At 28.2% G+C, this 16,747-nt stretch overlaps 1 protein-coding gene across 4 annotated transcripts in view; it reads right to left on the reverse strand.

Annotated features, from left to right (window-relative positions):
* Positions 1-640: 640 nt before the first annotated feature.
* Positions 641-16,747, reverse strand: part of LOC111415205 (spondin-1) — a 36,273-nt gene continuing 20,166 nt past the window's right edge. For 2 of the 4 annotated variants that reach the window (XM_023046760.2, XM_023046759.2), the window contains exons 3-10: positions 15,662-16,269; positions 15,356-15,610; positions 11,029-11,890; positions 10,791-10,952; positions 10,634-10,711; positions 10,413-10,543; positions 1,037-1,127; positions 641-984 (exon numbers count right to left, since the gene is read on the reverse strand). In XM_023046760.2, the coding sequence (XP_022902528.1) occupies positions 794-984; positions 1,037-1,127; positions 10,413-10,543; positions 10,634-10,711; positions 10,791-10,952; positions 11,029-11,890; positions 15,356-15,610; positions 15,662-16,269 (2,378 nt within the window). In that variant the 3' untranslated portion in view covers positions 641-793. Of the gene's footprint in view, positions 985-1,036; positions 1,128-10,412; positions 10,544-10,633; positions 10,953-11,028; positions 11,891-15,355; positions 15,611-15,661; positions 16,270-16,747 lie in introns of those variants that run through there. The other 2 variants (XM_023046761.2, XM_071199837.1) reach the window with 2 other exon arrangements.

Raw genomic sequence — 16,747 nt, forward strand, 5'->3', positions numbered from 1 at the left:
TTTACGACGAAAACACCGCTTTTGGCGCCGTTTTGCTCGAATCCGCTGGCTAAATACCTGTATTTGCCACGCAAATGCTAACGTTAAAGGAATTGTTTTCTCTGTCTATTTTGAGCGACGTTGTTATCTCAAAGACTTTTAACCTGCCGTTACCGACAAAAAAAAACGAGAATCCTACTTTGTTTCAACCTTTCACGCTGTTGAGTAACCTTAAATCATTATTTGCAAATTCCCAGAAATTTATATATAATATTATTCCATTCTTTTATTGTATAATTATCTATTAATCATTATTTCAAATAATTTTTAAAAATGTACCGACAAAGTAATCGTGCCTATATCAATCAACCTCAATTTCCTTATACAAACCGTATCAATATAAAACGTGGTAAAAACATGCGGGTTACTTGTACCAATTAAACCACCCCCGTTTTTAAACCAGACGAAACAAATTTTTGGTTATTTAGTACTTTTAATAGCCACTCAATAAAATTATTGTGTTTTATTCGGTTAATTCACCACGTTTCATTTTAGATAAAGAAAATTGTTATTGGAAAAAATGTGCGTTAAACGTCTTGCGACATCTTTGAATGAAATGAAACACTCCAAGGAGGTAACTTCTGGGTGAAAGAAAAAATGGTTTAAATTTAAATTGGTCCTAGTTTATTTTTGGGTTAATCCACTAAGTTTTCTATTTCTACGTTTCTACAATACTTTTTTTGTCTATGTACAACAAGATAATAATATTAATTAGTTAATTTCAAAAAACACTTAGTTTTGATATCATTTCTTTTTAATAAGGATGACACGCTCCTAAATTGCAATGTTCGTATTGAACACGATCTAAACATGGCTCTCCTCTTCCGCTAGGTCGAACGATAATATTTCTTGTTCGTTGTCTTATTGCATTTGGACCACATGTATGGCTACAAGGTGACCAATGTGACCAATTATCCATTACACAATCAATATCTTCGGGGGATTCTACAAAAACATTTAAATCAAAAAAATTATATTTAAAAAACATCAAATTTACCAGTTGTTCTTTCAGATTTACAATGAACTCTACATTTCTTTTTTTTAATCAATTTTTCAGGACATTTTTTCCCATTATTTTGAGAATGTCTCTATAAGAAAAAAATAGTTTAATAATTATTAATAAATGCAATGTAACAGGTTTGATTAGATTGGATTTTAAATCTTAAAAATATTTTCAAAAAAGGGCATCTAATAATGTAGTGGTGTTACATATTAGCACACAGGGTTGAAAATAAGGGCAGAATGGTTTAAATGCTAACTATTTGGAGATATCTCCATCAGCCTCTGTTCTGTACCATCAGCTTATTTCTCCCAATTTCTAATCCTTCTCCATGTCGTTCTGGAGCTTCCTCTTTACCGGCTGCTTTATGGATTCCAATCGAACGCCTTGTTTCGCAAGATTGTTCCGTTTTCTGCAAAATCTGCATTTTCCAGAACCCAATCTAGTACAATATTGAATAGTAGGGGTGATAGCGAGGAACCTATGCAGCATATTGCTTTTTGCATCGTGATACAGTGACTTGCCACAGCACCTCCTTCCAATCCATCACCTCTTCCTTCAACTCATCACACTCTACCGGTAGATGGTTTAAAGCAGGAGTGGGCAAACTGAACAACTCAACAATATTTTTTACTTTTCCTTGTAGTTGTAAATTAATGGCCCATAAAATCAGTAAGAAATGCTTTTTATTTACCCATACTGGATCTTTCGATTGTTCATGTTTGTCTCCCAATGTGTCAAAAAATGCAATAATTTCAGGAAAAAGATTTAGAAATCTTTTCAAAAAGCTTCCTCGGCTGAGCCACGTAACATGACAAAAAAAGAAGTAAATCTTTATATTCCGAGTCTTTGTCTTCAAGTTGACTACGGAATAGTCCAATATCCAATATTTTAATCAAATATTTTTGCACATAAGGCATTATTATGAAGTACGCAATGAAGTGATATGAAATTAGGAAACTGTTCATTTTATTTGCAAATGGCTAACATCAAACCCAACTTTTTCTTCAAATGTCTTTATCTCCCAAATTTTCTTATTAAATCATTATATATTTATAGATTATCCTAAAATATGATGTTTTAGCTTTAATTTGACATAAAAATCATTTCTTAACTCCCACAAATAAACCTTTGGCTATTTTTTAAAGTTCACACAGATTAAAAGATCAATATAACCCTACTTTTTCTTCAAATGTCTTTATCTCCCAAATTTTCTTATTAAATCATTATATATTTATAGATTACCTCAAAATATGATGTTTTAGCTTTAATTTGACATAAAAATCATTCCTTAACTCCCAAAAATAAAGCTTGGGCGATTTTTTAAAGTTCACACAGATGAAAAAATCAATATAACCGTACTTTTTCTTCAAATGTCTTTATCTCCCAAATTTTCTTATTAAATCATTATATATTTATAGATTATCTCAAAATATGATGCTTTAGCTTTAATTTGACATAAAAATCATTCCTTAACTCTCAAAAATAAAGCTTGGGCGATTTTTTAAAGTTCACACAGATGAAAAAATCAATATAACCGTACTTTTTCTTCAAATGTCTTTATCTCCCAAATTTTCTTATTAAATCATTATATATTTATAGATTATCTCAAAATATGATGCTTTAGCTTTAATTTGACATAAAAATCATTCCTTAACTCTCAAAAATAAAGCTTGGCCGATTTTTTAAAGTTCACACAGATGAAAAAATCAATATAACCCTACTTTTTCTTCAAATGTCTTTATCTTCCAAATTTTCTTATTAAATCATTATATATTTATAGATTATCTCAAAATATGGTGTTTTAGCTTTAATTTGACATAAAAATCATTCCTTAATTCCCAAAAATAAAGCTAGGCCGATTTTTTAAAGTTCACACAGATGAAAAAATCAATATAACCCTACTTTTTCTTCAAATGTCTTTATCTCCCAAATTTTCTTATTAAATCATTATATATTTATAGATTATCCTAAAATATGATGTTTTAGCTTCAATTTGACATAAAAATCATTTCTTAACTCCCACAAATAAACCTTTGGCGATTTTTTAAAGTTCACACAGATTAAAAAATCAATATAACCCTACTTTTTTTTCAAATGTCTTTACCTCCCAAATGTTCTTATTAAATCATTATATATTTATAGATTATCTCAAAATATGATGTTTTAGCTTTAATTTGAAATAAAAATCATTTCTTAACTCCCACAAATAAACCTTTGGCGATTTTTTAAAGTTCATACAGATTAAAAAATCAATATAACCCTACTTTTTTTTTCAAATGTCTTTATCTCTCAAATTTTCTTATTAAATCATTATATATTTATCGATTATCTCAAAATATGATGTTTTAGCTTTAATTTGAAATAAAAATCATTTCTTAACTCCCACAAATAAACCTTTGGCGATTTTTTAAAGTTCATACAGATTAAAAAATCAATATAACCCTACTTTTTTTTTCAAATGTCTTTATCTCTCAAATTTTCTTATTAAATCATTATATATTTATCGATTATCTCAAAATATGATGTTTTAGCTTTAATTTGAAATAAAAATCATTTCTTAACTCCCACAAATAAACCTTTGGCGATTTTTTAAAGTTCACACAGAAGAAAAAATCAATATAACCCTACTTTTTCTTCAAATATATTTCTCTCCCAAATTTTCTTATTAAATCATTATATACTTATAGGTTATCTCAAAATATGATGTTTTAGCTTTAATTTGACATAAAAATCATTCCTTAACTCCCAAAAATAAAGCTTGGGCGATTTTTTAAAGTTCACACAGATGAAAAAATCAATATAACCGTACTTTTTCTTCAAATGTCTTTATCTCCCAAATTTTCTTATTAAATCATTATATATTTATAGATTATCTCAAAATATGATGCTTTAGCTTTAATTTGACATAAAAATCATTCCTTAACTCTCAAAAATAAAGCTTGGCCAATTTTTTAAAGTTCACACAGATGAAAAAATCAATATAACCCTACTTTTTTTTTCAAATATCTTTATTTCCCAAATTTTCTTATTAAATCATTATATATTTATCGATTATCTCAAAATATGATGTTTTAGCTTTAATTTGAAATAAAAATCATTTCTTAACTCCCACAAATAAACCTTTGGCGATTTTTTAAAGTTCACACAGAAGAAAAAATCAATATAACCCTACTTTTTCTTCAAATATATTTCTCTCCCAAATTTTCTTATTAAATCATTATATACTTATAGGTTATCTCAAAATATGATGTTTTAGCTTTAATTTGACATAAAAATCATTCCTTAACTCCCAAAAATAAAGCTTGGGCGATTTTTTAAAGTTCACACAGATGAAAAAATCAATATAACCGTACTTTTTCTTCAAATGTCTTTATCTCCCAAATTTTCTTATTAAATCATTATATATTTATAGATTATCTCAAAATATGATGCTTTAGCTTTAATTTGACATAAAAATCATTCCTTAACTCTCAAAAATAAAGCTTGGCCAATTTTTTAAAGTTCACACAGATGAAAAAATCAATATAACCCTACTTTTTTTTTCAAATATCTTTATTTCCTAAATTTTCTTATTAAATCATTATATATTTATAGGTTATCTCAAAATATGGTGTTTTAGCTTTAATTTGACATAAAAATGATTCCTTAACTTCCAAAAATAAAGCTTGGGCGATTTTTTAAAGTTCACACAGATGAAAAAATCAATATAACCCTACTTTTTCTTCAAATGTCTTTATCTCCCAAATTTTCTTATTAAATCATTATATATTTATAGGTTATCTCAAAATATGATGCTTTAGCTTTAATTTGACATAAAAATCATTCCTTAACTCCCAAAAATAAAGCTTGGGCGATTTTTTAAAGTTCACACAGATGAAAAAGTCAATATAACCCTACCTTTTCTTCAAATGTCTTTATCTCCCAAATTTTCTTATTAAATCATTATATATTTATAGATTACCTCAAAATATGATGTTTTAGCTTTAATTTGACATAAAAATCATTCCTTAACTCCCAAAAATAAAGCTTGGCCGATTTTTTAAAGTTCACACAGATGAAAAAATCAATATAACCCTACTTTTTCTTCAAATGTCTTTATCTCCCAAATTTTCTTATTAAATCATTATATATTTATAGGTTATCTCAAAATATGATGTTTTAGCTTTAATTTGAAATAAAAATCATTCCTTAACTTCCAAAAATAAAGCTTGGGCGATTTTTTAAAGTTCACACAGATTAAAAAATCAATATAACCCTACTTTTTTTTCAAATGTCTTTATCTCCCAAATTTTCTTATTAAATCATTATATATTTATAGATTATCTCAAAATATGATGTTTTAACTTTAATTTGACATAAAAATCATTCCTTAACTCCCAAAAATAGCGCTTGGGCGATTTTTTAAAGTTCACACAGATTAAAAAATCAATATAACCCTACTTTTTTTTCAAAAGGTTATATCTCCCAAATTTTCTTATAAAATTATTTTATATTTATGGATTATCACAAACTATGATCTTTTAGCTTTAATTTGATATAAAAATTATTCCCTAATTTCCAAAAATAAACCTTGGGTGGTTTTTTAATGTTCACACAGATGAAAAAATCAATATAACCCTACTTTGTCTTCAAATGTCTTTATCTCCCAAATTTTCTTATTAAATCATAATATATTTATGGATTATCTCAAAATATGACGTTTTAGCTTTAATTTGACATAAAAATCATTTCTTAACTACCACAAATAAACCTTTGGCGATTTTTTAAAGTTCAGACAGATTAAAAAATCAATATAACCCTACTTTTTCTTCAAATGTCTTTATCTCCCAAATTTTCTTATTAAATCATTATATATTTATAGATTATCTCAAAATATGATGTTTTAGCTTTAATTTGACATAAAAATCATTTCTTAACTCCCAAAAATAAAGCTTGGGTGATTTTTTAAAGTTCACACAGATGAAAAAATCAATAGAACCCTACTTTTTCTTCAAATGTCTTTATCTCCCAAATTTTCTTATAAATCATTATATATTTATAGATTATCCCAAAATATGATGTTTTAGCTTTAATTTGACATAAAAATCATTTCTTAACTCCCACAAATAAACCTTTGGCGATTTTTTAAAGTTCACACAGATTAAAAAATCAATATAACCCTACTTTTTTTTTCAAATGTCTTTATCTCCCAAATTTTCTTATAAATCATTATATATTTATAGATTATCCCAAAATATGATGTTTTAGCTTTAATTTGACATAAAAATCATTTCTTAACTCCCACAAATAAACCTTTGGCGATTTTTTAAAGTTCACACAGATTAAAAAATCAATATAACCCTACTTTTTTTTTCAAATGTCTTAATCTCCCAAATTTTCTTATTAAATCATTATATATTTATAGGTTATCTCAAAATATGATGTTTTAGCTTTAATTTGACATAAAAATCATTCCTTAACTCCCAAAAATAAAGCTTGGGCGATTTTTTAAAGTTCACACAGATGAAAAAATCAATATAGCCCTACTTTTTCTTCAAATGTATTTATCTCCCAAATTTTCTTATTAAATCATTATATATTTATAGGTTATCTCAAAATATGATGTTTTAGCTTTAATTTGACATAAAAATCATTCCTTAACTCCCAAAAATAAAGCTTGGGCGATTTTTTAAAGTTCACACAGATGAAAAAATCAATCTAACCCTACTTTTTCTTCAAATGTCTTTATCTCCCAAATATTCTTATTAAATCATTATATATTTATAGATTATCTCAAAATATGATGTTTTAGCTTTAATTTGACATAAAAATCATTCCTTAACTCCCAAAAATAAAGCTTGGGCGATTTTTTAAAGTTCACACAGATGAAAAAATCAATATAGCCCTACTTTTTCTTCAAATGTATTTATCTCCCAAATTTTCTTATTAAATCATTATATATTTATAGGTTATCTCAAAATATGATGTTTTAGCTTTAATTTGACATAAAAATCATTCCTTAACTCCCAAAAATAAAGCTTGGGCGATTTTTTAAAGTTCACACAGATGAAAAAATCAATCTAACCCTACTTTTTCTTCAAATGTCTTTATCTCCCAAATATTCTTATTAAATCATTATATATTTATAGATTATCTCAAAATATGATGTTTTAGCTTTAATTTGACATAAAAATCATTCCTTAACTCCCAAAAATAAAGCTTGGGCGATTTTTTAAAGTTCACACAAATGAAAAAATCAATATAACCCTACTTTTTCTTCAAATGTATTTATCTCCCAAATTTTCTTATTAAATCATAATATATTTATGGATTACCGCAAAATATGATGTTTTAGCTTTAATTTGACATAAAAATCATTCCTTAACTCCCAAAAATAAAGCTTGGGCGATTTTTTAAAGTTCACATAGATGAAAACATGAATATAACCCTACTTTTTCTTCAAATGTCTTTATTTCCCAAATTTTCTTATTAAATCATTATATATTTATAGATTATCTCAAAATATGATGTTTTAGCTTTAATTTGACATAAAAATCATTCCTTAACTCCCAAAAATAAAGCTTGGGCGATTTTTTAAAGTTCACACAGATGAAACAATTAATATAACCCTACTTTTTTTTCAAATGTTTTTATCTCCCAAATTTTCTTATTAAATTATTATATATTTATAGATTATCTCAAAATATGATGTTTTAGCTTTAATTTGACATAAAAATCGTTCCTTAACTCCCAAAAATAAAGATTGGGCGATTTTTTAAAGTTCACACAGATGAAAAAATCAATATAACCCTACTTTTTCTTCAAACGTCTTTATCTCCAGATTTTTCTTATTAAATCATAATATATTTATGGATTATCTCAAAATATGATGTTTTAGCTTTAATTTGACATAAAAATCATTCCTTAACTCCCAAAAATAAAGCTTGGGCGATTTTTTAAAGTTCACACAGATGAAAAAATCAATATAACCCTACTTTTTTTTCAAATGTCTTTATCTCCCAAATTTTCTTATTAAATCATTATATATTTATAGATTATCTCAAAATATGATGTTTTAGCTTTAATTTAACATAAAAATCATTCCTTAACTCCCAAAAATAAAGCTTGGGCGATTTTTTAAAGTTCACACAGATGAAAAAATCAATATAACCCTACTTCTTTTTCAAATGTTTTTATCTCCCAAATTTTCTTATTAAATCATTATATATTTATAGATTATCTCAAAATATGATGTTTTAGCTTTAATTTGACATAAAAATCATTCCTTAACTCCCAAAAATAAAGCTTGGGCGATTTTTTAAATTTCACACAGATGACACAATTAATATAACCCTACTTTTTTTTCAAATGTTTTTATTTCCCAAATTTTCTTATTAAATTATTATATATTTATAGATTATCTCAAAATATGATGTTTTAGCTTTAATTTGACATAAAAATCATTCCTTAACTCCCAAAAATAAAGCTTGGGCGATTTTTTAAAGTTCACACAGATGAAAAAATCAATATAACCCTACTTTTTCTTCAAACGTCTTTATCTCCAGATTTTTCTTATTAAATCATAATATATTTATGGATTATCTCAAAATATGATGTTTTAGCTTTAATTTGACATAAAAATCATTCCTTAATTCCCAAAAATAAAGCTTGGCCGATTTTTTAAAGTTCACACAGATGAAAAAATCAATATAACCCTACTTTTTCTTCAAATGTCTTTATCTCCCAAATTTTCTTATTAAATCATTATATATTTATAGATTATCTCAAAATAACGTGTTTTAGCTTTAATTTGACATAAAAATCATTCCTTAACTCCCAAAAATAAAGCTTGGGCGATTTTTTAAAGTTCACACAGATGAAAAAATCAATATAACCCTACTTTTTCTTCAAATGTATTTATCTCCCAAATTTTCTTATTAAACCATAATATATTTATGAATCATCATAAAATATAATCTTTTAGCTTTAATTCGAAATAAAAATCATTCCTTAACTTCCAAAAATAACCCTACTTTTTTTTCAAATGTCTTTATCTCCCAAATTTTCTTATTAAATCATTATATATTTATAGATTATCTCAAAATATGATGTTTTAACTTTAATTTGACATAAAAATCATTCCTTAACTCCCAAAAATAGCGCTTGGGCGATTTTTTAAAGTTCACACAGATTAAAAAATCAATATAACCCTACTTTTTTTTCAAATGTCTTTATCTCTCAAATTTTCTTATTAAATCATTATATATTTATAGATTATCTCAAAATATGATGTTTTAGCTTTAATTTGACATAAAAATCATTCCTTAACTCCCAAAAATAAAGCTTGGGCGATTTTTTAAAGTTCACACAGATTAAAAAATCAATATAACCCTACTTTTTTTTCAAATGTCTTTATCTCCCAAATTTTCTTATTAAATCATTATATATTTATAGATTATCTCAAAATATGATGTTTTAGCTTTAATTTGACATAAAAATCATTCCTTAACTCCCAAAAATAAAGCTTGGGCGATTTTGTAAAGTTCACACAGATTACAAAATCAATAGGTATAACCCTACTTTTTTTTTAAAAGGTTATATTTCCCAAATTTTCTTATAAAATTATTATATATTTATGGATTACCACAAACTATGATCTTTTAGCTTTAATGTGATATAAAAATTATTCCTTAATTTCCAAAAATAAACCTTGGGTGGTTTTTTAAAGTTCACACAAATGAAGAGATCAATATAATCCTACTTTTTCTTCAAATGTCTTTATCTCCAAAATTTTCTTATGAAACCATAATATATTTATGGATTATCATAAAATATAATCTTTTAGCTTTAATTTGACATAAAAATCATTACTTAACTCCCAAAAATAAAGCTTAGCCGATTTTTTAAAGTTCACACAGATGAAAAAATCAATATAGCCCTACTTTTTCTTCAAATGTCTTTATCTCCCAAATTTTCTTATTAAACCATAATATATTTATGGATCATCATAAAATATAATCTTTTAGCTTTAATTTGACATAAAAATCATTCCTTAACTCCCAAAAATAAAGCTTGGGCGATTTTTTAAAGTACAATTTAAAACTTTCTAGTTCTAGGTGTAGTGTTAGTTCTAGTTTTACACTAGCATTATCAGTAGAACTAACACTTGACCTAGAACTAGAAACATTCGGATTTAGCCGCACGTCTCTCAAGACGGCTAAACCGATACTGATAGTGCTAATGTAAAACTAGTTAGTCTAGTTAGAGGTTTGGTGTTAGTAATCCTGCGAAACCAACTAAAAAAGATACAAAAATCCTTAAGTGTCAAATTTCTTAGAAAATTTAGTTTAATCTCAATCATTCAAACCTGTTACATTTAATATAATTTTACCATTATGTAACGATGTTTATATTGATGACCTTTTCCGCACTCAACATCGCAAGTTGACCAATCAGACCATTTCGAAACGACGCAATCTACATCTTCAGTTACTAAACTATCGCTTTCAAACGGTGTGGTTTCTAAGAAATACAAAAAAAATTATTATAATTATAACTTAATTAATATTAAAAATAATACTAATTAATGATAATATTAATGAATGTGGTTACCGGATTTTCCATAATGTGGTTGATCATTGGGTTCATTTTGATAACGTCCACTTTTCGTAGAATTACTATGTAAGTGTCCTGTGGTTTGCGTGTAAAAGACACAAAACCGAAACGTTTGATATCATGAATATTGGTTAAACATTGTCAATATCGTTACCACAGAGCCGCTCGCAGGCTTCCAAAGTTCTGAAATTGTTTGAATTTCCCTCGCAACCGCTAAAGTTAAACAGTTCGCATTTCCCTCGATATAAATTATAGTACCACCTATCTGTGAAGCTTCTGCACAATCCGGGAACCATCGGGAGCGAACACGCGTTTGCTGTTAGTAGGGGGGTTAGTAACACGTTTAAATCTACGGAATTAGTTTAGTTTTGGGTTTATTGAAATTGGCTTACCAGTGACGGTTTCGTCGCATTCAGCCTCTTGTTCGCTTTCACATTCGACAGTTTCAGTAATATCATCGCATTCGCCAGGTTCGTATCCATCATTTCGATCATCTTCGTCGTTATTTTCATAATCATCTTGATAATGTCTCCTATTTCTTTGATACGTTATATTTTTCTCGTAAGGCAATTTTTTTCGCATTTTAACACCTTTTCCGCAAGTTGCCGAACACGGAGTCCATTCGCTCCATTCTAATTTTTCGCACTCCTCGGGAATTTGAGGTTGTTCCTCGTGGGATTCGCAATCTCTTTCGAAGCATGGGACGTTTTCTTGGAGAATAGGAACTGAAGAGAATCTGAATGGGCAGAATTTTGCGGCACTTTTTGATTTAAATTGTCTACTTCTTGTTTTTGTTCCTCTTCCGCAAGGGACGCTGCATCCTGACCATGGGCCGAATGATGATAATTGGCAGTCTTCGTCGATGTTTCCTGGGTTATAACACCGCTCGGTTTTTGCGGTGCAAGAGGAGCGTTTGGTTAAGGTTTGTTTGCAATAACTTTGTTGTCTTGCATAATCGGGGTCTTGATTTTTGTAGCGTCGTTGTTTGTGGCGCATTCCTCGGCCACATTTCGCGGAGCAACTTGACCATTCTGACCATTCGGTTACGTTGCAATATCCTTCTTGTTTTATGGGGTCAATATATCTATCAACACCGTCTGAGTTGCAATTTTTTTCGTATAATCGTTGCCGCGAAAGAATTAATCGCGCCAAAGGTTTCATTTCTGAGCCACTTTCGTCGTGGAAAGGAGATGCGCTATCGTTTGTTGTGATTCTTTTTATTATTTGGCGGGGATTTGATGGTTTGTTATCAGACTGGAAATGAATTCGGTTTTAATCAAGTGTAAAAATAGGTAGAGGTTTTCTCATATATCAGAAAATTGGATCTTTGTTGGAAAAGAAAGTGCGGAAAAGTGACTAACACTAGATTAACTTCAGTTATAAAACTTCTATTATATGATAACTAACGTCAGGTTTAAAATTTTGACATATTTGTAATCTTCATTAAAAATCCTTTAAAATGAGTACAAACACGACATATTTATCTTCAATATTAATGAAGTTATGGTCAACTTCCGGTTAAGAATGTCAACGTCAATTTTGACATATTTGTAATCGTCGCGAAAAATCCTTTAAAATGAGTCCAAACATGATGCGTTTAATTCCAATATTACTCGAGCTATAAGCAACTTCCGGTTTGAAATGTCAATGTCATTTTGACATATTTTTAATTTTTATAAAATGTCTTAATATTTGTCACAAAAACAAAAATATAATAAAAAAAAATCAAAAATTAAGGTTGGTATTAATATTTAAAAATTAAATTGCTATCTTCATTGTTGCTAACTTCGGGTTTAATGTTTTTTATTCTAACTTTTTTGTTTTTTGAGATAACTACGTCATCTTTGGACTCATTTTAAAGGTTTTTTAATGAAGATGACAAATATGTCAAAATTGACGTTGACGTTTCAAACCGGAAGTGAATATCAAAGTTAAATATGTCGAGTTTGGACTCATTTTAAAGGATTTTTTATGCAGTTGACAAATATGTCAAAACTAAAAGTTGAAAATTCGAATTTTTTTGTTTTTTGAGATAAATGCGTCATGTTTGGACTCATTTTAAAGGTTATTTTAAGAAGATTACGAATATAATAATAAAATTAAAGTTGACATAGACAACTGAAAGTTTTTTCACGACTAAACCCGAATGATTCTAGTTCTAAGTTTGTTATTGTTATTTTTGAGAAGATTCATGACTTTAAAAGTGTGTAGGAAATAAATTGATCATCCTGAAAGCTTTAAAGTTGACAACCTAACTTCAAACGTTTCTTTATAACCTCAAAAAGTTACATTCTTTCAATCTTAACCGTTTCGGAGAAAATATTTTTTTTATAATCACACTTTTAAGAAACGTTAAATTCAATAGGAGATTTTTATAGATTAATATCAAGTGAATCGTTCACTTTGAAAGGTTATAATTTGGTACAAATTAATCTGAAACGTCCCTTTATAACTTCAAAAAATTGTATTCTTTCAATTTTAACCGTTTTGGAGAAAACGATTTTTTTGTAACCACTCTTTTAAGAAACGTCAAATTCAATAGGAGATATTTAAAGATTAATATCAAGCGAATCGTTCACTTTGAAAGGTTATAATTTGGTACAAATTAATCTCAAACATTCCTTTACAGCCTCAAAAAGTTTCATTCTTTCAATCTGAACCATTTCGAAAAAAACGATTTTTTCATAACCACACTTTTAAGAAACGTCAAATTCAATAGGAGATATTTAAAGATTAATATCAAGCGAATCGTTCACTTTGAAAGGTTATAATTTGGTACTAATTAATCTCAAACGTTCCTTTACAACCTCAAAAAGTTTCATTCTTTCAAACTTAATCCTTTCGAAAAAAACGAATTTTTTATAACCACACTTTTAAAAAACTTCAAATTCAATAGGAGATATTTAAAGATTAATATCAAGCGAATCGTTCACTTTGAAAGGTTATAATTTGGTACAAATTAATCTCAAACGTTCGTTTATAACCTCAAAAAGTTTCATTCTTTCAATCTTAACCCTTTCGAAAAAAACGATTTTTTTATAACCACACTTTTAAGAAACGTCAAATTCAATAGGAGGTTTTTAAAGATTAATATCAAGCGAATCGTTCACTTTGAAAAGTTATAATTTGGTACAAATTAATCTCAAACGTTCCTTTACAACCTCAAAAAGTTTCATTCTTTCAATCTTAACCGTTTCGAAAAAAACGATTTTTTTATAACCATACTTTTAAGAAAGGTCAAATTCAATAGGAGATATTTAAAGATTAATACCAAGCGAATCGTTCACTTTGAAAGGTTATAATTTGGTACAAATTAATCTCAAACGTTCCTTTACAACCTCAAAAAGTTTCATTCTTTCAATCGTAACCGTTTCGAAAAAAACAATTTTTTTATAATCACACTTTTAAGAAACATCAAATTCAATAGGAGATATTTAAAAATTAATATCAAGCGAATCGTTCACTTTGAAAGGTTATAATTTGCTACAAATTAATCTCAAACGTTCCTTTACAACCTCAAAAAGTTTCATTCTTTCAATCTTAACCCTTTCGAAAAAAAACGATTTTTTTATAACCACACTTTTAAGAAACGTCAAATTCAATAGGTGATTTTTAAAGATTAATATCAAGCGAATCGTTCACTTTGAAAGGTTATAATTTGGTACAAATTAATCTCAAACGTTCCTTTATAATCTCAAAAAGTTTCATTCTTTCAATCTTAACCCTTTCGAAAAAAACGATTTTTTTATAACCACACTTTTAAGAAACGTCAAATTCAATAGGAGATTTTTAAAGATTAATATCAAGCGAATCGTTCACTTTGAAAGGTTATAATTTGGTACAAATTAATCTCAAACGTTCCTTTACAACCTCAAAAAGTTTCATTCTTTCAATCTTAACCGTTTTGAAAAAAACGATTTTTTTATAACCTCACTTTTAATAAAACGTCAAATTGAATAGGAGATTTTTAAAGATTAATATCAAGCGAATCGTTCACTTTGAAAGGTTATAATTTGGTACAAATTAATCTCAAACGTTCCTTTATAATCTCAAAAAGTTTCATTCTTTCAATCTTAACCCTTTCGAAAAAAACGATTTTTTTATAACCACACTTTTAAGAAACGTCAAATTCAATAGGAGATTTTTAAACGTTAATTTGAAGCGAATCGTTTACTTTGAAAGGTTATAATTTGGTACAAATTAATCTCAAACGTTCTTTTATATTCTCAAAAAGTTTCATTCTTTCAATCTTAACCATTTCGAAAAAAACGATTTTTTTATAACCACACTTTTAAGAAACGTCAAATTCAATAGGAGGTTTTTAAATGTTAATTTGAAGCAAATCGTTTACTTTGAAAGGTTATAATTTGGCACAAATTAATCTCAAACGTTCGTTTATAATCTCAAAAAGCTGCATTCACCATCATTCGAGTTTAGCCGATTTGAGAGAAACGTTTTGACCAAGCCGAATGTTCTAGATCTAGATCTAGTGTTAGTTCTAATTTTAGTTCAATAAAATTGTCACTTGAACTAACAGTAAACCTAGAACTAAAAACATTCGGGTTTAGCCGCACTATAAGGTTAATCAAGTGGAAAAGTAAGTAGAGGTTTTCTCATATATCAGAAAATTGGATCTTTGTGGAAATTAAATTACTCAGTGCCGATCGTGATATTAAGAGAATATTTAACTTGCATAAAAAAAATTTAATTTGATTTTACCAGATAAGTATCGCCATCATCCGTTCCTGCATCCCAGGGATATAAATTTAGGGTTTTTCCTTCGACCCAAGAACAATTTTTTAAGCAAAGCTCTAAACTTGATACTCCCACGATCCAATCAGGAGAGGGATGAATCATCGACACCAACGACATTAAATGGTGTTTTTTATCTACGCGAAAAACTGCAAACGTTTTCCCGGTGATATTAGGGTAACTGATTCCTCTTGCTTTAATAATGGTCCTAATGTGCTCACTCTGAAACGAAATAAGATAACTTTGTTTCGTTTTATTTATTTTCTTTTTTACCTTATCTTTGAGTTCTCGCTCCAGTTCCCTCGTGTTTCCATTTTCGGCTAATTGTTGTAAACCCCCGCTTGCATAACCACCATAAGACCAAAAAGTGTAATTAACAGTGTGAGATGCCCCTATAATGTCACTAAACCTCGTCATCCAATTATATTTAGGAAAATCTTTAGGATGCGTATTCCTCGACCATAACCCCTCAAAAGTGACTTCATATTTAGCTTCGTGGCAAGCACAACATTCCTCGAGAATCGGCGGTTGATAATCTTCGTTATCCTGGGATTCGGCACAAAGAATTTTTGTTAATTTACCATCATCGCTGTACCACCTATCAACGGATTCAACCACAGTTGCTCTTATAGCTATGCACCCAGTTCCATTGGTGGGTGCGGTCCATAACACCGTTATTTGAGTCTTCCCTATCGAATTAATATGCTCAATAGCATTCGGGCATTTATCACTATACTTAATAAGTCCATCCCCTTGAATTTGCAAAACCCCAACTGAAGTATTATGCTGCGAATTATCATCGGTATCGCTGGGTTCGACAACTAACACAAAGTTGGTGAATCTCTTTTCATCGTGGGAAAAAGTTGCCCCTTTCAATACAACTAAAAAAATTTAAATGAATTATTACTAAAAATTTGTTCCATTCAATTCGACTAAGTTGACGTCGAAACCAATTTGGTGTAAAGTCGTAAATTTTGAAACTAATACACGTCCAACTGTTTGGGCGATAATGAATTTTCGCCCGCCGGTCAAACCGTTATTGCCAAGTTTTGGGAACGTTAGCGAAATTCCTTATTGAGATGCGTGAGTTATGAAATGTTGGAATGTATTGAATTCAATAACATAAACTGGTGATGGAACTAATAGTGATTTTAATATATATATATATATAATTTCTGGTGCATTTCTGAAGTGATACCCTATATTGCCACATTATTACGATATTTAGATATCAACTTATATGGATCCAAGATATAAAATGAACTTTTTTGATACTGATTTAATTAAAGAAGCAACTCTAAAAAGAGGATACTTTAATTAATAATAGAAATATGAAAAATATGGAAATTTTCACACTTA

Source organism: Onthophagus taurus, chromosome 11, assembly GCF_036711975.1.
Source record: "Onthophagus taurus isolate NC chromosome 11, IU_Otau_3.0, whole genome shotgun sequence".
Classification (NCBI taxonomy): domain Eukaryota; kingdom Metazoa; phylum Arthropoda; class Insecta; order Coleoptera; family Scarabaeidae; genus Onthophagus; species Onthophagus taurus.